The sequence below is a fragment of the Syngnathus floridae genome, chromosome 1 (assembly GCF_059516105.1).
Source record: "Syngnathus floridae isolate MCC-2025c chromosome 1, RoL_Sflo_1.0, whole genome shotgun sequence".
Lineage (NCBI taxonomy): Eukaryota > Metazoa > Chordata > Actinopteri > Syngnathiformes > Syngnathidae > Syngnathus > Syngnathus floridae.
The window spans coordinates 5475560-5495393 of NC_142413.1; the positions used below are offsets into that span (position 1 = coordinate 5475560).

The following is a 19834-nucleotide window of genomic DNA, read 5'->3' on the forward strand; positions in this document are numbered from 1 at the left end:
AAGGGGAGGAGGATGGGCGCCCGTCCTAAAGGTGCTGCCCCCAGATTTAAGTGATAGAAGATGGATGGGAAAATAATAATGGGAATTGTCTTTTAATTTTTTATTGTTTTTATGTATTTTTCACAACAGGATATGCATAATAAATTAAACAGAAGAATAACGCATGGTGAATTAATCATAATAGTAATAGTGAAAGAATGAAAAGAACGTATGGTAAATGAATCGGAATAATAATAATAACGCATGGTAAATTAAACAGAATAATAACGCATGGTAAATCAAACCAAAGAATAATGCATGTGAATAACTTTGAATGCATGATAAATTAAACAGAATAATATAAATGCATGGTCAATAACATGATTTATGGTCAATAGAACTTTAAATAATCAAATCAGAATATTTGTACTGAGACCACCAGCAACTTGGACTCATCGAGAGTCATTCCACACCCGGACACCATCACGGCAGGCTGCCACTCCAGATGCAAGACTCACTGAGAGTCATTCCACACCCGGACGCCATCACGGCAGGCTGCCACTCCAGATGCAAGACGCACTTTGATTGGATAACGCGCCGTGGGCATCTTACACACAAAGCTGTTGAGTCGCACGCAGGACATCTTTCTCCATTTGCCAGTCTGAAAGTCAAAATCAGATGATTTCAAACAGTTGGGCAGGTGTTGACAAATAACCGCACCCACCTGGCTCAACGTGGCCACGCAATTCTCCAACAGGCGGGCAGGATCTCCCTTAGCCCAGTTGGTGAAGGTCACCTTCTGGCGGTCCGACCACATGAATCTGCCCTTGACGACCAGGTCGTTCAGTCCGGTCCACGCGTCGCCCGTGCCTGCAGAGGACAGACAGCAACAGAGCTCTCATGCGCTTCCCAGATATCGAGTAGTTGTGACGGAAGACCGTCGGGCGTTGGCGCACGCACCAAAGTTCATGGCTTCTTGCAGCCAATCTCGCTCCGCCTCGGAGCGTATGGACACCAGTTCGGCACAGACGCTCCTGCAGGCGTGTTGAGCACCGTACCACGTCTTTTGATCATCCAAACGTTTGTAGCAGAAGCCCGCAAACTCCTCCCAGTCAGGTCCCAAGCATCTGGGCTCTGCACGCAAGATGCCGTCACATCAAGTGTGAAATGCCTTCTATTCTGGACATTCTACTCACCGTTCTCAGCAAAGGCGTAAGAAGCCGTTTTGCCATCGTATCTGCAGACAGTAAAGTGAGAATGAGCCGGGCCTCTATGAGCCGACTCGGCGGTGAGAGCTGACCACTCACTCAACTAAAGTGATCCCGTTCTCGGTGTAGATGAGGTCGGCGTTTTGTGGCGGCGCCTTCAGCAAAGTCACAGCTCCTCCGATCTCGTTCCGAATGATACCCGCGTGAATAGCGGCCGTGCAGATGTTTGAGTCCTGCACTCAGAAAACGTCTCAGACAAAGCCGCCGGAGGGTCGTTCAGTATTTACATACCTGGTTGTAGATCGATGTTCCGTAGACAATGTGGGGGGCTTTGCCGCAGCCCGGTGGGCAGAGGACCCTGCGGAAGACAACGTGGGAGTTGGGAGGGGAGGCTTCACCGCCAAGAAACGTCATGTCGGGTCTGACTCACGTCTTTGAACTGGCGAACTTGGTGAGGCTTTTGAAATTGCTGGCACAGGTGATGTCTGAGGGTCAAAAGGGCAAATCAAAGCACATTTGAAGCTGGTTTCCTCACAGCGCTCAGAGCGGCCGAGTGTTTGACTCACGAGCGGTGTCGTCAACGGCGCACCCCAAGACATCAAAGCGAAGGCCGACATTCAATCTGTAGTCGACTGGCAGGAGGCGGACATACTGGGTGAACACAGGCGTGGCTAGTAGACGAGTCCCCAAACCAAACTAGAAACAGAGCACGTGCATGTTTGCAATGACAAGAGCATGGGTTGCCTGACCGGCCGGCTGCTTACCTGCCCGTCTGGGTGGGTATACCAAGTCTTTCCGTCAATGCTGATCTGCATCTCAAGTACGGTGTACCGTTTCCTAACGTCTGTATTACAGCTCTGGGTCACGAGGGCTGTCACCTTTTTCCTCTGACCGAGGTTCACCTGGATCCAGCTGCCGGCTGAACGAGGAAGGCATTACATTGCATGGGACACCAAATTACACACAAATAAGGTCGGCTTTTTTAACTGCTTTTTTAACTAACACTTTTCGCTCAGTAACCAGCACCCGCTGCCTCCGAGATGCGCTTTGTGAAGTTTGTCCTTCATCACAAAGGAAGAGGCTGAAAAGGCAGAGTCTGCGATGCTCCCGTCAGTTGTCAGACTGTCAAGACACACTGAGGAAAGACAAACGTTAGTTACATTGAAGGGATGCTCAGTTGACACACATTCAATGATCTGGACACCCGTCCCTTGCCGAAGCTCTTTCTGGGCACAACAGTAAGTGTCGGGATGTGAAGCCCACCTGTCTCTTCACAGCTGTAGACAATGTGCAAGTATATGGAGGAGACACCAGGGCAGGAATCTGAATCCGAAAGGTAAATGGTGCAAACATGATCGTTGTCACACAGTGTCTTGTAGAAAGAGAGGTCCACCGTGCACGTCCCTGCAAGTTACAACACACCGGCACCCGTTTGACACATGGGCACTTCTGATTTTGTTAAGGAATCAAGGTATTTTCAATTGATATCAATCACGTGTCAATCAATCACGTGTCAATCGCAGGCCATTTTGATAATGAGTTCCAACACTTGTGAAAACGCAGCTACAGAAATGCTAAAGCTCGCATTCCTTCAGTCTGACCAACGCGGCTCCAGAACGCCAAGCCAAAGTCAAGGTCGCCACTCATGGATCCTTTTGTCTTACCATCTGTTGCGTTGCCATTTGGACAGACATCGCTACGCCTCCGCCCGTAGAAGGCTGACCGGATCCGGATGACTCGTTCTTCGGGACATTCAAGGGTTTTCCAATCTCCTTGGCAGACAATCTTTTTCATATAGCCTGTGAGAGCACAACCTTGTTCTCTCTCTCTCTCTCTCTCGCTTCTCTTCACAAAAAACATTCACGGCAACTTACCGTCCTGTAGCGGCAGGGGTTTTGACGGTTTTCCTACAAGCGGGAACACGGATGGGGATGTCATGACACACGTGATGAGGGTCAGCGGAGCATCGCATCTCACCTTTTCCTCTTTTCTTGCACACGTAGCCATTCGTGTTGTCGCACGCGTCGACGTTCCAGTGGCCGCTGCCGGTGAGGAAGGAAAGACATTTGCCCCCATCGGTGTCACCTGGAGGGAGAACATCTGAGACCTAAGCGCCGGTCCATTTCTCCAAACTGCAGCCGACAAACATCCACGCCCGACCTGCACTGAAGTGGACGTCAGAGAAGGGGTCATCCCACTTGCCGCCGTCAAGCTCGATCGTTTCATTGGCGCCCAACGACAAAGCGGGACCGGTCTCCAGAGCCTTGAAGTAACCTAACAATATGGAGCACAATGGTCATTCAGAAATGCGCCTGGAGAGAGAACATCTGACATCTAAGCGCCGGTCCATTTCTCCAAACTGCAGCCGACAAACATCCACGCCCGACCTTCACTGAAGTGGACGTAAGAGAAGGGGGATCCGTCAGCCCACTTGCCGCCGTCAAGATCGATCGTTTCATTGGCGCCCAACCACAAAGCGGGACCGGTCTCCAGAGCCTTGAAGTAACCTAACAATATGGAGCACAATCGTCATTCGGAAATATACCTCAAGGGAGCAGAATGGCCAAAGACAGATGCCAGGCATAATCGACAAATGGCCAGCCTACCGTGTACAAAGTTCTGCTCGTGCGAGTCGGTGATGCTGAGCAGGTTCCCTTTCTGCCGCTGGCAGTCGTCTTGGGCCTCGTTCCAGGTCTTGGGCTTGCGGTTGATCAGGTAGCAGAAGTCGCTGGAGGGGTCGTCCAGCCACCAGCCGCATTTGTCAGTCCAGCCTGCGAGCGAGACGGACGGCGGCGGTGCCGGACGCCCACCTGGCAGCTGTCGAGGCCCTCCGTGCTTGGCTGCAGGGACGCGGGGCCAAATATGAGCATCGCGACACACCGTGTGTGGGAAATGAGTGTTTGGGACCTTTTGGACCTTTTTTGCAGAAGAATGGCCTGGTGGAATTCCGGGTGACATCATGGAGCTTTCCATTAGATGCCAGTCGTTTACAGTCCATGGAGGGGGCGCTGTCCCACTCGCTGTAGTCCTGCATGCCAAGCCACAACGTTATATGGTTGCAATCTATCCTCGTCACGTGACATTCTCGGTGCAACTTATTGACATGATTCATCTTTAGACTGCCATCATCAACTTACATGATATTTTCCGTTCACCCCCATCCTTTGTCCCACAAGAGGCATCATTGCTGATTGCTTGTGAGCTTGAGGAAAGGAAACAGAGTTTTTGAACCATCAGCGCCAAGCCCGTTGAATGTGATCAGGGACCACCTCCGCCCTCGTCGATACGCGTTGGTGCTCACCTGCCAAAAACTGGGCCTCGCCATCTGAGTGGGCGCTGGCCAGGTGACCTCCCCACACACGGCAGAAATCTTCAGCTTCATCGCAGTCTTTTAGCATTTCCTCGTAACGATAGCAGTAATCGCCATACAGGAAGTGGCCATCGTCGCAGGAGGAAGCTGAAGCCGCAAACAACATTTTGTAGCAAACCATGAGGGGATGGTGAAAGTGCAAACAAGCGCACTGCAACTCACTTGCCACGAGAGCAGAACCCCCTTTGGGTAAACACCTCTCTTTATCCGGGCAGACTGTAAACAAAGGCCCAGTTACGTTTTTCTCCTCTCAACGGCATCATTACGTCGGATGCTCAGGCTTACAGTCCACCGGCCGCATGCACATGTACGCCAACGAGGAAGCGCAGGAGCCAGATCTCCACTTGCCAGGCTGCCTCCAAGCCCCTTGGTTGACGTAGACGCAGGAGGCAACGTCGGTGCTGTCGAGACAACGTCGGTGCTGTCGAGACAAGTCGCGAGAGACCCACGACCGACAATGGGCCGAGATGGAAGATTGGGCATGTTTTCCTTCTCTCGAGTGCCCTTAACAAGGAAAGCATGCAAAGTTGAGATTTCTTACCTCCCAGGTTGATTTGAGGCCCAGTTGGTGAGTGTCAGCATCTCGCCGTCAGACCAAGTCAGGTTTCCGCCCACAAAGTCACACCAGACGTCGTCGCAATTCTGGGCCGCGAGAACAAAAAACGATCAAGGCGGTCGCTCCAAGAGTCCACGGCCGCCAGTGCGTGCGTCTCACCAGAGTGGAGAGTCCCAGCCAGAAGGGGGTCTTCTTGCCCATGGCGTCCTTCACAAAGTCTTCCTCGGCCGAGGAGGTGAGGGAGACCAGGTCGCCGCCCTGCCAGACGCAGTCTCGACGGGCCCCCAGCCAACCGTTGGGGGCCTCCACCTTCTTGTAGCACGAGTATTCGTACTCGAGCCATCCGGGATCACAGAGCTTGGCTGAGGGCACAATTTGCGGATCAGGCGGACACATTTGGCATATGACGACAAGACGGTGTGACTTGAGCGCCCCGCTGCAACTTCTTTTTGCCAAGATCAACGGAGCAGGACATTTACTGGCCGTTGCAAGTGTGTGTTGTTTGAGGCGTATACATTGCGACGCACAGTTCAAGGCGACTTACCATGGAGAGGAAACGGCGAAGGTGCCGTCACTCCTGCAAGAGCAAAGACGGACGTCAACGCGTGATGACAGCCGGTGGAGCGTCACATCTCATTTACCCTTTTTCGTTTTCTTGCACATGTAGCCTCGCATGTGGGAGCACCTGTCGGCCTTCCAGTCGCCGCTGCCGGTGAGGAAGGAAAGACAGGTTTCCCGAGAGCTGGCATCGGCGTCACCTGGGGGGAGACAAGACCTAAGCGCTCCTCCGTTCCTCCAAACGACAGACGTGCTTCCGGACCGACCTGCGCTCGAGCGGATGTAAGCGAACGGGGATCCGTCAGTCCATTTGGTGTCGTCTTCAGTGATAGAGGTGTTAGCACCCAACCACAGAGAGGGCGCGTTTGCCAGAGCCTTGATGTAACCTTTGGAGCCGAGGCAAACAACGAACGGTTGGAAACGGCTTTCAGAGAGACACTTTACTCAGCGGCTCATTGAGCTTTGTGCTCGAGCCCATACTTTGCTTGAATGTGTTTTTGCTTTCCGAAAACGAGCGGTCGTGGCCGCCAATATGTTGTCCTCAAGCCAGCACACAGAACAAACGTATTGTGAGGTTTTGTTGGGAACGTCTTGGCAGAATGCCCTTTCGGAAAATGTTCCAACTCCCGAGAGGGCCATTCGTCCGCACGCTAAATTATCCCTACGGCAAAGGTCCGTCCGCTAAATTATCTAACAATCGCCTGTTTGTAACGTCTCCAATCAATCCCAATGCGGCACATTGCCCAACCGGGGAACGACAGAATTTATTCATTCATGAGTGGACACAAAGGAATGGCCAGCCTACCGTGTACAAAGATCTGCTCGTGAAAGTCGGTGATGCTGCTCAGGTGTCCTTCCAGCCGCTGGCAGTCGTCTTGGGCCTCCTTCCAGGTCTTGGGCTGGCGGACGATCAGGTAGCAGAAGTCGTCGGTGGGGTTGTCCAGCCACCAGCCGCATTGGTCAGTCCAGTCTGCGAGCAGACAGACGACGGCGCTTGAGAGCACAGCGGCGCGCGGGCGGGCGGGCGACAGCAGACGGCGTGCAGACGGCAGTGCCAGACGCTCGCCCACCTACCCGGTTGGCCAACAAATGGTGGCAGCTGCCGAGGTCCTCCGCGCTTGGCTGCAGGAAAGGGCAGGAGAGCGTCAAATATGAACAAAGGTGTGGCGTGACAAAAGAGAGCGCTCGGAACGTTTGCACCTGTTTTGCAGACAAATGGCCGCGTTACTGTGCAGAGGCAGGAACTGAGCTCCCCAAGAGCAGTTGGGAACGCGCAGTCTCCCACGGTGTTATTCTTCAACGCTTGGTAGTCCTGTGAACAACATGAGTGTTGGAACCCCCCCTTTTTGGTAGGGTAGAAAACTGTTTTTTGAGTGCTGACTCCGAATCATTAACTGCTCTCCCCTCTTACCTTTTTTGTGCAAATGTGGCCAAGAATCTGTTTATACACAACCTTGTAAGACATGGACCCCTATGCACTGACTAAACAGTTTGCAGAGTCGACCCCGGAACCTGTTCACCCCACTCCCCATCCCCTGCTTTGGAGCAATAAGGGTCTTCGAGGAGGTAAAAAAGTCAGCATGATGGGTTTCTCTGCTCTCAAGCTGTGTTAGTCTTACCTTAAAAACCTTTCCGACAGTTCCGGCAGCAACTTCCGGCCGAACTCTGACGAAGGTGGAAGTTGCTGCCGAAACTATCTGAAAGGTTTTTAAGAGAAGACAAATTTCGACTTTCCCAGCTAAGCTTACTTTTTCAAAGGCCTTAAGCATTTCACTTACAAATTCTGTTCCGTCACTCCACTCGACCTTCTTGCGTCCCACAAAAGATGAATGTTGGGTGTACGAGTGACCTTGAGGAAAGGGCAAGAAGCGTTTCAGCCAAATGATGCCTGTTGTCATGTTTTGTGGGGACGACGACGAGGGATGCATATCATTAGAATGAACTTCCTTTTCGATGCTGATGTTTATCAATAGCGTTCTCCATACTTTATACCACATGTGTCAAACTCAAGGCCCGGGGTCCAGATACTTTTTATTCTTTAATATTTGACCAGTTTTTACTCGTCCGATTTGAAACCGAGTTATATGTCAGTTTGTTTTGTAGCTTTTACTGTATATGAGGTGCTCATACATGTATTTGGGTTGACGGTCGGAATGGCCCTCCGAAAGAAGCTATGACTACAATTTGGCCCGTGAAAAAAATTGAGTTTGACACCCCTGCTTTTTACTGTATGTAATTTGAAGATGTGATGAGAGATCAAATATTTTTACAGCTCTTGTATTTTACTGTGGGGGGCATAACAACAAACTGTGCTCAGTGCCAATGTACACGTCGTGCAACAAGTCATCTTTATCTTTTAGCGAGAGTGAATGGGGATTCTTTGGTGGCTGTACAGAAAAAAAACAATAAAGGCCAGATATATTAGCGCAGTTCACGACAACACAGCAAGGCCTAACGATAGACTATAGCATGGTTAATTAAAAGCGCTGCAAGGATTCGTTGAAGATGCGGTGTTTGTGTTAGCGTTAGCCGCGCCGCGACAAACATAGCAAGCCTACTTACCTTGACTAAAGCACGGTTAATTAAAAGCGCTGTGCGAATTCGTCGAAGATGCGGAGTTTGTGTTAGCATTAGCCGCTCCACGCAAAGCGTCAAACACTGGGCGGTCTTTTAGCTTTATCCCATGAGCGAGAGCACTGTAAGCTAATGCTTCGTAGGGTTGCGTGTGTTTCTCCTAACCCCCTTGGTAGCAACTACTTTGACAAACGGTGCAGTGAGTTGTCTGTCACTTTAATGAAGCTTTTTATTATTCAGCTATTTATTTCCTTATTATTTGATCTACGTTAAATGTTTGTGGTATTGTTCGTAGAGAATCTTTGTGCTAGCGGTCCGCGGTATGCATCCCTACTAACGACTGCTGCGGTTCGTCTTGGTGCTCACCATACACAAATTGGGCCTCTTCCTTGGAGTGGATGCTGGCCAGGTGGCCTCTCCGAGACCGACAGAACTTCTCGGCTTCCTCCCAACTTTTGGCCTCACCCTCGTAATGATAGCAGTAATCGTTATACAGTAAGTCGCCACCGCTGCAGTCGGAAGCTGAGGCCACAAAGAAAACATTTAGTAGGAAACAAGCTGGTGACTGTGGATAAAGACGCGACTCACTCTTCACTGCTTTGAAGGCATAACCTTTGCGGGCACACGTCCGCCCAGCCGGGCATTCTGGGGAGGGGGAAAAAAAAAACGTTTACAATCGCGCTTTTCTCCTTCCAAGGGCAACACGGACGTGCAGTGCAGGCTTACTCAGCGGCCGCTCGCAAACGTACGCCAGCGAGGAAGCGCAGGAACCAGACATCCACTTGCCAGACTGATCATGAGTGCCTTGTTTGACGTAGGCACAGGAGGCGACGTCGGTGCTGTCGGGAGAAGTTGTGTAAGGTGGGACACATAACCAAACTGGAAGATTGGGCATGTTTGTTTCTCTCGAGCGGCATCAACGTGTGCCCACGACTGCATGTTGTGACTTCATTCTTACCTCCCAGGTTGATCTGAGGCCCAGTTGGTGTGTGTCAGCGTCTCGCCGTCGGACCAAGTCAGGTTTCCGTCTTCAAAGCGACACCAGATGTCATCGCATTTCTGGGGAGGAAAACCAAAAAAAATCAAGCTCGTCTGCAGAGCCGCCGCTTGTGCTCACGTCTCACCAGATTGGAGAGTCCCAGCCAGAAGTGGGTCATCATGGTCTTCTTCACAAAGTCTTCCTCAGCCGAGGAAGAGATGGAGAGCAGGTCCCCGCCCTCCCAGACGCAGTGATGATGGGCCCCCAGCCAACCGTTGGGGGCCTCCACCTTCTTGTAGCAGCTGGCATCGTACTTGAGCCATCCCAAACCACAGATGTTAGCTGAGGGCACAATTTGGGGATCGAGCGGGCGGACAGATCAGAGCACACTGATTGGCTGAGAATACAGTTAAGGAATAATCTACTCAATCAGCTTCAAGGAATGTTTCGCAGAACATTTTGCGCAATGGAACGGCAGCTCAAAAACAAAACTAAAGTGATCATTGTCGCCGTGCGTTCGCATTCCAAGCTCTACCTATCGCCAGATAAAACAAACCGGGAGCCGGCTCGGAGGACTTTGAGCGAGGAACTTGGCACCAGCGGTATGTTGACTTTTTTCAGCTAATGGGAGCATTGTTACGTTCCCATATTGCGAATTGCCAGCCACTCCGGCCAATTGTCTGACAATTGAAAAATTTGCATTGTTGTTCAATAAATATTCAAGTGAATAAGTTCCAATCGATGCACTTCTATTGACACCGTCAACTGCTTTTGGAAAGGTAACATTACATTTTGGAAGCAATTTGCCCAACGCTGCAAACCGTGGCCGAGGGAGGCGGAGACCAAAGATGCGTTTTAAGATGAGTCTTTTGAAAATGGAGAAAACAAATCCAACTCGGCTGATCTGCCAAATGCGAAATGTCACATTTTGTTCTTGTGACAGTCATTGGACACTTTGTAAGTTTGACATGACCCGACCAACCAATTTTTTATTAAAAAATGCAAACATTAGGTGAACATTTGTTATCTACAATTTTTTTTTTTCGGTTGAGAAGCATTTTTTTGTCTGGCATCTTTTCAACACAGAGTTTACGGCGACTTACCGTTGTTGTCCGAAGGCGCCATAGCATCTGCCACTCCTGCAAGAGGAAACGCAAAGACGGACGTCAACGCGCGATGACGGTCAGTGGAGCGTCACTTCCTCCTTACCTTTTGCTCTTTTCTTGCACATGTAGCCACTCTTGTGGTCGCACGCGTCGGCTTTCCAGTCGCCGCTGCCGGTGAGGAAGGTAAGACATTTCTCGTCGTTGCCGTCATCTGGAGGGAGACCAGATCTAAGCGTTCCTGCGAACTGCAGCCGACATACATGCTTTCAGACTGACCTTCAAATTCTTTGATTTTCTTGAACAGTGAGCCGTCAGTCCACTTGGTGTCATCATCGTCAAATGGGCTTTTGACGCCCAACCACAGAGGGGCATCGTCATCATTCAGCGCCACAGCCTTGATGTAACCTTTGGATCAAAGGAGAACGTCTCTCCGGACCACACTTGCAATACAACTCGATGGGTGTGGCGCATTTCACGACAGCTGCAGCCGTTGTGAAATGCACTACGCATTGGATAACAATACTGCAACAAAGACGGTGAAAATGATTCCACACAAAAAAAAGCAGCAAAGCAACTCTTGCCATCCACACGATGTGGGCCTGCCTTCTTTTGCTCCAACGATGGGCACGCCGCTTTTGAAGACGGCGTCTGTAGTGTTGCCGTTTTTCTCGTACAACTTACAAGAGTAGCAGTAAGAATCTTTTCATCTCAGGTTCACTGTAACCTCCTCCTCATCCATTTTCTTCTCATTCTATTCCTACGAATTGGAAAACAACGAATGGCCAGCCTACCGTGTACAAAGGTCTGCTCGTGTGAGCCGGTGATGCTGAGCAGGTTCCCTTCCAGGTGATGGCAGTCTTCTTGGGCCTCCTTCCAGGTCTTGGGCTGGCGGACGATCAGGTAGCAGAAGTCGTCGGTGGGGTTGTCCAGCCACCAGCCGCATTGGACAGTCCAGTCTGCGAGCGAAACGGACGGACGGACGCCGCATGAGCGCACAGCGGCGTATCGACGGCCAGTGCCGGACACCCGCCCACCTACCCGGTTGGCCAACCAATGGAGACAGCTGTCGAGGTCTTCCGCTCTTGGCTGCAGGGAAGGGCAAAGTGGGGGGGGGCAAATATGAGCAAACGTGTGCCGCGACAGAGTCCAGAGGGAGCGCTCGGAACGTTTGCACCTATTTTGCAGACAAATGGCCGGTTTACTGTGCAGTTGCAGGAACTGAGCTCCCCAAGAGCAGTTGGGAACACGCAGTCTCCCACGGTGTTATTTTCCCTCTTTTGGTAGTCCTGTGAACAACATGAGCGTGTTGGGACTCTTGACGTGCAGGTTTATTGTTCAAACAAAACACGGCAAACTCTAAAAGTAAAAATATCATAAAAACAACATAAACAAATAGCCCCAAGGCATTGACGCGGTCATAAACCTCCTGTCAATCCCGGCAATGTTCAAATTCACCGCAAGTTTTATAGAGTCCCTCTAGTGGCGTGGAGGGCAAATGACAACAACCCAAAAATAACACTAGAGGACAAAAATACAGAGCCCATTGCGGACCAAGCCCTTCCCCCTGGCTAAGCCTCGGTTCACAACAAAGTGTCCGATCAAACTGTTTTGCGTGCTGTGACAAATCCCCAGCGCACGACGGCGCCGCCATCCTCGTTCAAAATAGTTTGCACAGCGTGTCATCGGGCTGCTCTGCTCTCGCCCTCTTTTAGACATTTCCCCTCTTGAAACCGACATTTCTTTGTCCCCTTGTTGCACATAGCTATTGCAAAATAACTTTCTCAAATGCTTTCAGCATTTCACTTACAAATTTTGTTCCGTCACTCCACTTGTTCTTCTTGAGTCCCAAGAAAGACGAATACGGGCTTTGTCCGTGACCTTGAGCAAAGGCGACAAGACAGCCAAGTCAAGCTTTGTGGGACTGGACGACAGGTGGGCTTCGTGTCGGTGCTCACCATACACAAATCGGGCCTCTTCCTCGGAGTGGACGCTGGCCAGGTGGCCTCCCCGATCGACACAGAATCTCTCAGATTCCTCCCAGCTTTTAGCCGATTTCTCGTAATGATAGCAGTAATCGTCATACAATAAGTTGCCCTCGCTGCAGTCGGAAGCTGAGGCCACAAAGAAAACATTTTTAGTAGGACACACGGCAAGCTGATAAAGATGTGCTGCAACTCACTCGCCACTACAGCAAAACTGTCTTTGCGAGGACACGTAGAGCAATCTGGGGAGGGGGAAAAAAAAAACCGTTTACGATTGCGCTTTTCTCCTTCCAAGGGCAACACGGACGTGCAGTGCAGGCTTACTCAGCGGCCGCTCGCAAACGTATGCCAGCGAGGAAGCGCAGGAACCAGACATCCACTTGCCAGGCTGATCATAAGTGCCTTGTTTGACGTAGGCACAGGACGCAACGTCGGTGCTGTCGGAAGAAGTTGTGTAAGGCGAGACACATAACCAAACTGGAAGATTGGGCATGTTTGTTTCTCTCTCGAGTGGCATCAACTTGTGCCCACGACTGTATGTTGTGACTTCATTCTTACCTCCCAGGTTGATCTGAGGCCCAGTTGGCGTGTGTCAGTGTCTCGCCGTCGGACCAAGTCAGGTTTCCGTCTTGAAAGCGACACCAGATGTCATCGCATTCCTGGGAGGAAAAAAAAACAATCAAGCTCGTCTGCAGAGCCGCCGCTTGTGCTCGCGTCTCACCAGATTGGAGAGTCCCAGCCAGAAGTGGGCCATCATGGTCTTCTTCACAAAGTCTTCCTCGGCCGAGGAAGAGATGGAGAGCAGGTCCCCGCCCTCCGAGACGCAGTGATGACGGGCCCCCAGCCAACCGTTGGGGGCCTCCACCTTCTTGTAGCAGCTGCCGTCGTACTTGAGCCATCCGGGATCACAGCGCTTGGCTGAGGGCACAATTTGGGGATCGAGCGGGCGGACAGATCAGAGCACACTGACGACTGGGAATAGTTTTCCAGTGAGGGATGAGATCTACTCAATTGCTATGTTCATTACGTTACTGTTACTAACAGTGGCAAAGTCATTTTTGCTGCTTGGGCCGTGACGACAGGTCCATGTGAATAATACATTTTTAGCATTTTTCTGTCTCGCATCTTTTAAACGCAGAGTTTATGGCAACTTACCGTCGTCAGAAGACGGCTTAGGTTCTGGCACTCGTGCAAGAGCTTGAAAAGCAAAGAAGCAAAGACAGACGGATGGATGGATGGATGGATGATGGATGGATGTCAACGCGTGATGACGGCCAGTGGAGTGTCACATCTTCTTACCTTCTCCTCTTTTCTTGCACACGTAGCCATTCTTCTTGTCGCACGTGTCGGCTTTCCAGTGGCCGCTGCCGGTGAGGAAGGACAGACATTTCCCCTTGTCGGCGTCACCTGGAGGGAGAAGATAGAAGCGCTGGCCCATTTCTCCAAACTGCAGCCGACAGACATCAGACATGCTTTCAGACCGACCTGCAATCAAGTGGACGTAAGCTATCAGTGATCCATCAGTCCACTTGGCAGCTCCGTCCAGGGGGGTTTTGGCGCCCAACCATAAAGCATCCATCGCCAGAGCCTTGATGAAACCTTTGGATCCAAGGAGACCATGGAACAAGACAAATGATTCACTCAAGCGTCCATTCAATTCGGTTATTAATTACAGTTGCCAATTGTGACTGGGTTCCATTCCGACAATCTTATTGGGACAAAATGATTGACACATTTTACAACCAACCAAAAGACATAGTATTTCAACATCAGAATTTTGTCCTCATTACTCGATATCTGTTTCAAACCGTTTAGTCCTTGAATTCATGCGTGCTTTCAGTGGACCGGTAACGCAATTTACAGCACGGCGCAGGATCCAGTTTGCTGCTCGTAAGGAAGGTCGTGGTAACAACAAAACAGGCTGGTGGCACTTTAAGGCCAGGAACTAACCAAGCCAAAAAAACTTTCAACGTCGGTTAGAACTGCAGAGAGATGGCAAATCCAAAAAAGTACAGAGAGAAGGTATAACAATTGATGGAGGAGCAGGCAGACCGAGTGTGGCGCCTAGACAACGAATACAAACATAGCAATGATTTTTTGGGGGGAAGAAAATAAAGAATGGCCAGCCTACTGTGTACAAAGATCTGCTCGTGAAAATCGGTGATGCTGAGAAGGTTCCCTCCGAAGCGCCGGCAATCATTTTGCGCCTCCTGCCAGGTCTCGGTGGGCTGCCGGTTGATCAGGTAGCAGAAGTCGTTGAAGGGGTCATCCAGCCACCAGCCGCATTTGTCAGTCCAACCTGCGAGCGAGACGGACAGCGCATGAGAGCGCAGTGGCGTGTCGACCTAAGTGCCGGACGCCCGCCCACTTACGCGGTTGGCCAACCAATGGCAGCTGTCGAAGCCCGCCGCGCTTGGCTGCAGGGAAGGGAGGGGGTTGGGGGATATGAGAGCGCAGCGCTTGATGGAACGAGGAGTGAGTGTGCGCGTGTGAGAGTGTGCGCGTGTGAGTTTGGGACCTTTTTGGCACAAAATCCTGCCAGTGGTATATGGGCCATCATTCCGTAACTCAATTCTCCCATTAGAATTTAACAATCCCACTCCATCACGTCGTCTGTTTATCCGGCTGGTGTAGTCCTGCGGATGACATTTTGGACAGGACTTGAGCTTGCTGCATTTGATCTGGTCAGCTTCCCACCACCATCACTCACATGACGGTGTCGCCCTTGTACCTTCTCACATTTAAGATTCACTTTGTCAGTTTCAGTTTATTGGTGGCCAAACACTATGTACATTCAAAAGACGTACATTTTGTGCCCTCCCTGGCACTTTTAAAAACGGTCTCCAAGATGAGAGGTCAGTAGGTCAGGACTTTTACCTGCAAGTCTTGTAAAGTACGAACGTCCTGGATCTTATGGTGCCAGGGACCTGCCAACTCAGCTCGTGCAAAACGCCTTTTTCAAGGGCATTTCACTCACCAAATCTGTTCCGTCACTCCACTCGTAGTTGTTGTTATTCACCTTGAGTCCCACCCATATCCATGCGTAATGCGTGAAATCTTGAGGAAAGGAGAATAAGAGCTTCAGTCCAAGAAGAGCTTCAGCCAACTGATGCCCGTGGTCAAACTTTGCGGGACTGGACGACAAGTGCGCTTCCCCTTGAGGCTCACCCGACATGAATTGGACCTCTTCCTCAGAGTGGACGCTGGCCAGGTGGCCTCCCTTCTTGAGACAGTACCTCTCGCCTTTCACCCAGCCACCGAAGTGATATACATTATCATAGCAAAAATTGCCATACTGCATCCATCCATCGTCACAGTCGGAAGCTGAGGCCACAAAAAAAAAGCAACATTTTGTAGGAAACCATGATGATAAATGCGGTGAAAATCGTGCTACAACTCACTTGTCACTGCAGTAAAACTGTCTTTGGGGGTACACGTCCGCCCAGCTGGGCATTCTGCAAAAAAAATAAAAAAAATAAAACATTTTTGCAATTGCACTTTTCTCTTTTCAACGGCAGCATGACGACGGACGTGCACGCTTACTCAGCGGCCGTTTGCACACGTATTTCAACGGGGAAGTGCAGGAAACAGTCATCCAGGAAAGATGTGACCAAGGAGCCTTGACGTAGGCGCAGGATGCAACCGAGGTGCTGCCGAGAGAATTCGAGTTAAGGCGAGACACACAACCAAAAATGGGCCAAACTGGAAGATTGGGCATGTTTGTTTCTCTCGAGTGACATCAACGTGTGCCCACCTGACAACGACAGCATGCCAAGTTGTGACTTCATTCTTACCTCCTAGGGTGAGCTTTGGCCCAGTTGGTGTATGTCGTCGTCTCGCCGTCGGACCAAGTCAGGTTTCCGTCTTTAAAGTTACACAAGGCTACGTCGCATTTCTGAGTGGGAAAAAAAACATTGAATTTGTCGATCGAGTAGCGCAACAGAGCCCACGGCTGATTGTTCTCGCGTCTCACCAGATTGGAGAGTCCCAGCCAGAAGTCGTTCCACTTCATCATCTTTTGCAGAAAGGCTTGCTCGGCCGAGGAAGAGATGGAGACCAGGTCCCCGCCCTCCAAGACGCAGTGGTGACGGGCCCCCAGCCAACCGTTGGGGGCATCCACCCCCTTGTAGCAGCTGCCTTCGTGCTCGAGCCATCCGAAACCACAGACGTCAGCTGAGGGCACAATTTGGGGATCGAGCGGGCGGACAGATCAGAGCACCCGCGATAGGTGAAATCCGCAAAGTAGTGTCACCCTCTCCCCCTTTAACATAATTTTTTTGTGTATAAATAAATGTATATTAAACCATATAAGTGCATATGTCATCATTCAAACATGAACAGTTTCAAACATGTAAATACTAAATTTTCATTTGGAATTAAAAAAAAAAAAAAATCCGCGATGTACTGCACGAACCGCAATGTAGCGAGCGATTAACTGCACGAACCGCAATGTAGCGAGCGATTACTGTACACGTGTTGCAATTTATGTAGTTCCACACGTGGGCGTTAGGTGGTACTATTGGGGCATCGCAACCAAGTGCACAATCCGGTCTGGGGTGACGACGCCCACCTTCTGGGTTCCAAGACCAAAAGAAACAAAAGCTCGTCTGCCCTTCATTCTCTTGCCTGTCGCCTAATTCTGTTAGCATAAAAGCAGCACTTAGTTTGTTTTGGCTTTGATTTGGATTTGATGCCCACCATTTTTTGAAAATTTCTCTAAATACGACCTGGTAGTTTGAATTCTACAAGTGGGATGAAAGACGGTAATGTTAAGACAATTGAGGGTTTTGTGAAAACCAAAGGTTTTTGCTTTTACGATAACTTATATTAACAAAATAAGTACAAATTGTGAAAACAGTTTCCCTGATAAACATGGATAAATGGGATAATAACACCGACTTTAAGGCTGCTCGTGAGCATTTCTGTATTGATCGATCATGATGAAAATAACGTTTTAGCAACCCTTCGATTGACACGTCATCCAATGAGAATTGGAGCAGCATGAGCATTTTACGTTGATCGCGATCACGAGGAAAGAACGTTTCAGCATCACTTCGACTGACACGTCATCCAATGACAAGAGCAGCATGAGCACTATGTTGATCGATGTCATGATGAAAACAACGTTTTAGCGTCACTTCAATGGACACGTCATCCAATGACAAGAGCAGCACGAGCATTTCTATGTTGATCGATCATGATGAAAATAACGTTTAAGCATCACTTCAACTGACACGTCATCCAAGCATGAGCATTTCTATGCTGATCGATCATGAGGAAAATAACGTCTAAGCATCACCTCAATTGACACGTCATCCAATGATGAGAGCAGCATGAGCATTTCTATGTTTTAGCATCACTTCAATTGACACGTCATCCAATGTAAGAAGCGCAGCATGAGCATTTTTATGTTGCTCGATCATGATCAGAATAAAAAGTGCAACTTATTAACACTTGGTTTTACGATGCCGATAACGGGATAACTTGTTTTGATTTTGTTCATTTCGGCAAATGCAACACGCTTATTACAACTTTACATCCTGCAAAGTGGGCTCATTATTAACTTGTACACTGGCTGCTCTCGTCCAAGGCACTGTCGACATCTGCTGGCGATTTCGCCTTATTACACTCATTCTCAAGGTTGATATTTTGTGAACTGCATTAGACATCTCTACCCAATGTATTGAAAATAATAATAATAATATGGCGCTGAGCCACGATATGATAAGGTCGGCGTTCAATTGACTCAACGGTAGTAGCTGATCATTTCAAAGTAAAGTTGCTCCCATGCTCTCGTGACAGAACAGTAACCCACGAAGCCGGTGTATGACATAAAAATGACCAAAAAGGACACATCAGCCGCCAAATGATTCTTGAAATAATGACACGGGGCTTCTTAACAATCCAATGATGGCTCAATGATACATTATGAGAAAGTAAAAAAAATACGCCTGGCTGCACTCTACGCGCAGCACAAAGCCATCCAATTTGCAATCAAGTGAGGAAAGTTTCTGACCTGTAGTGCACGTCCAGTGGATACTGATCAAGATTACAAAGCAGGTAAGTCGCTCCCACATGTTTAGTGGCGAAGAGACATTCCCCAAACTCACGAAGTCATTGAAAGTAGAAGAGACCGTCCGCAAACTCACAAAGTCACCGAAAGTAGGTGAATTAAGTCAAAACGGCCAAATGATGAACAAAGCTCAAACGACTTGTTTGACTACCCCCAAGACAGGCCGCGCCCACGCGCTATGTGACCGTCACACACGTCACAAAGCCTGCAAGCACACGGACGCTTTCATTTCTTTGACATTCGTAAATGGTCTTTATTTCCTACACTTGAACAACAACCAGCGAATCATTCTAATAATCAATTACACCCAACTTTCTTGAGTAAGGCGTTAGCCCTTCAGGGAATGCTAGTAAAGCATCAAGTTGGTTGGCTTTCGACAAGTCATAACAGCAGTTTTACAAATCTGCCATGAATGAAAAATATACTCCAGGCAGTTAGGATCCTGAACTCTCTCCCCCCCTTCTGCGTAGCGTGCTGTACTTTTGCGCTATATTCTGACTGCTCTACGCACGCTTGCTCCATTTTTGCTCCTCTTATTTATTGTTATTTGTTTATTTACTATTTATTCAGCACTCTTATTTAGTCATTGTTTGTGGCTTGTTGTTGTTTTTTTGTGTTGTTTACTTGTATGTATATTGTGTACTATGTCTTGTCACCGTGGGATAGTGGGAACCTAATTTCGATTTCTTTGTGTGTCTTGGCATGTCAAGAAATCGACAATAAAGCAGACATTGATTTAATAAGGCTAGCATCATTCAGAGGAGCCTGCTCCTCCTCAAGTGTGGGACCAATAGACTGCTAAATGCCATCAACCTGTACAACTCCTCACTTGGGGGAAGGAGGCAATAGGAACAGGGACAAGGGGAGACCTAATCGGCGGAACCCAGTGCAAGAACTAACACTTTATTACTTGAAAATTCATCTTGTTTGTCCTTATATTTACTTCATCACGCAACGCATGTTGAAAGGCAACCAACTTGATGCCAAGTCATTAAGGATTGCGGCCTTTTGGCTATTTTTCCAACCAATGTGCACTCGTTTGTCGGAGCAAATTTCTCATGGGAAGCGCGTAGCAACTGAGTTATGATTATTTCTGTACCCAAGACGTTTCATTTCTTCCGGTCTCGATGTTTGAATGCTCTCCCCGTGCTTGCGTGGGCTTTAACCGACTCAAGTATTTTCAGATTTTTCAGAGAGACCCTTTGCGTATTTCCACCCTACCCCTACAAAAAATAAAAGAATCATAGCTATGCCAGTGCAATTGCTGCTACCACTACTACTGAGGTTAACTGGCACGACTAACAGGACACAGTTGTCGCCAAGTTTCAGCTCACCGGTAACAAAAAGTAGTTCTACTAGTGCACAGAAACGTCAGAGGGTAGTGCGGAATTACTCAAAGACAGTCGCCCGGCGGCACCTAGTAAACTGGAACGTTGGCGCGGTCCGCGG

General features: G+C 49.4%; 1 protein-coding gene across 4 annotated transcripts; it reads right to left on the bottom strand.

Moving 5' to 3' along the window:
- Positions 1-85: 85 nt before the first annotated feature.
- Positions 86-19790, bottom strand: LOC148403610 (lymphocyte antigen 75-like). 4 transcript variants are annotated; one of them, XM_088371651.1, is made up of 61 exons: positions 18329-19790; positions 16286-16485; positions 16107-16207; positions 15856-15962; positions 15714-15767; positions 15481-15636; positions 15290-15369; positions 14831-14948; positions 14685-14729; positions 14444-14611; positions 13798-13911; positions 13612-13719; positions 13468-13509; positions 13034-13230; positions 12871-12971; positions 12637-12749; positions 12510-12554; positions 12286-12441; positions 12138-12208; positions 11505-11616; positions 11369-11416; positions 11122-11286; positions 10607-10735; positions 10434-10541; positions 10328-10363; positions 9370-9566; positions 9204-9304; positions 8972-9084; positions 8834-8890; positions 8612-8767; positions 7450-7520; positions 6872-6983; positions 6746-6793; positions 6477-6641; positions 5938-6057; positions 5755-5871; positions 5658-5690; positions 5273-5475; positions 5099-5199; positions 4843-4958; positions 4720-4773; positions 4489-4644; positions 4325-4389; positions 4095-4215; positions 3794-4027; positions 3575-3694; positions 3348-3461; positions 3165-3272; positions 3062-3094; positions 2852-2986; positions 2451-2591; positions 2191-2322; positions 1952-2106; positions 1754-1883; positions 1618-1672; positions 1479-1545; positions 1287-1420; positions 1176-1216; positions 940-1113; positions 704-849; positions 86-640 (listed from the first exon to the last, which is right to left on the bottom strand). In XM_088371651.1, the coding sequence occupies exons 1-61, from the start codon at positions 18387-18389 to the stop codon at positions 494-496; spliced, it is 6807 nt and encodes a 2268-aa protein (XP_088227777.1). In that variant the 5' UTR covers positions 18390-19790; the 3' UTR covers positions 86-493. The 4 variants fall into 4 exon arrangements, with proteins under 4 accessions (XP_088227777.1, XP_088227763.1, XP_088227769.1 ...); XM_088371637.1 differs by having other exon boundaries at positions 6746-6983; XM_088371643.1 differs by having other exon boundaries at positions 4104-4215; positions 6746-6983; positions 18329-18565.
- Positions 19791-19834: the final 44 nt, after the last annotated feature.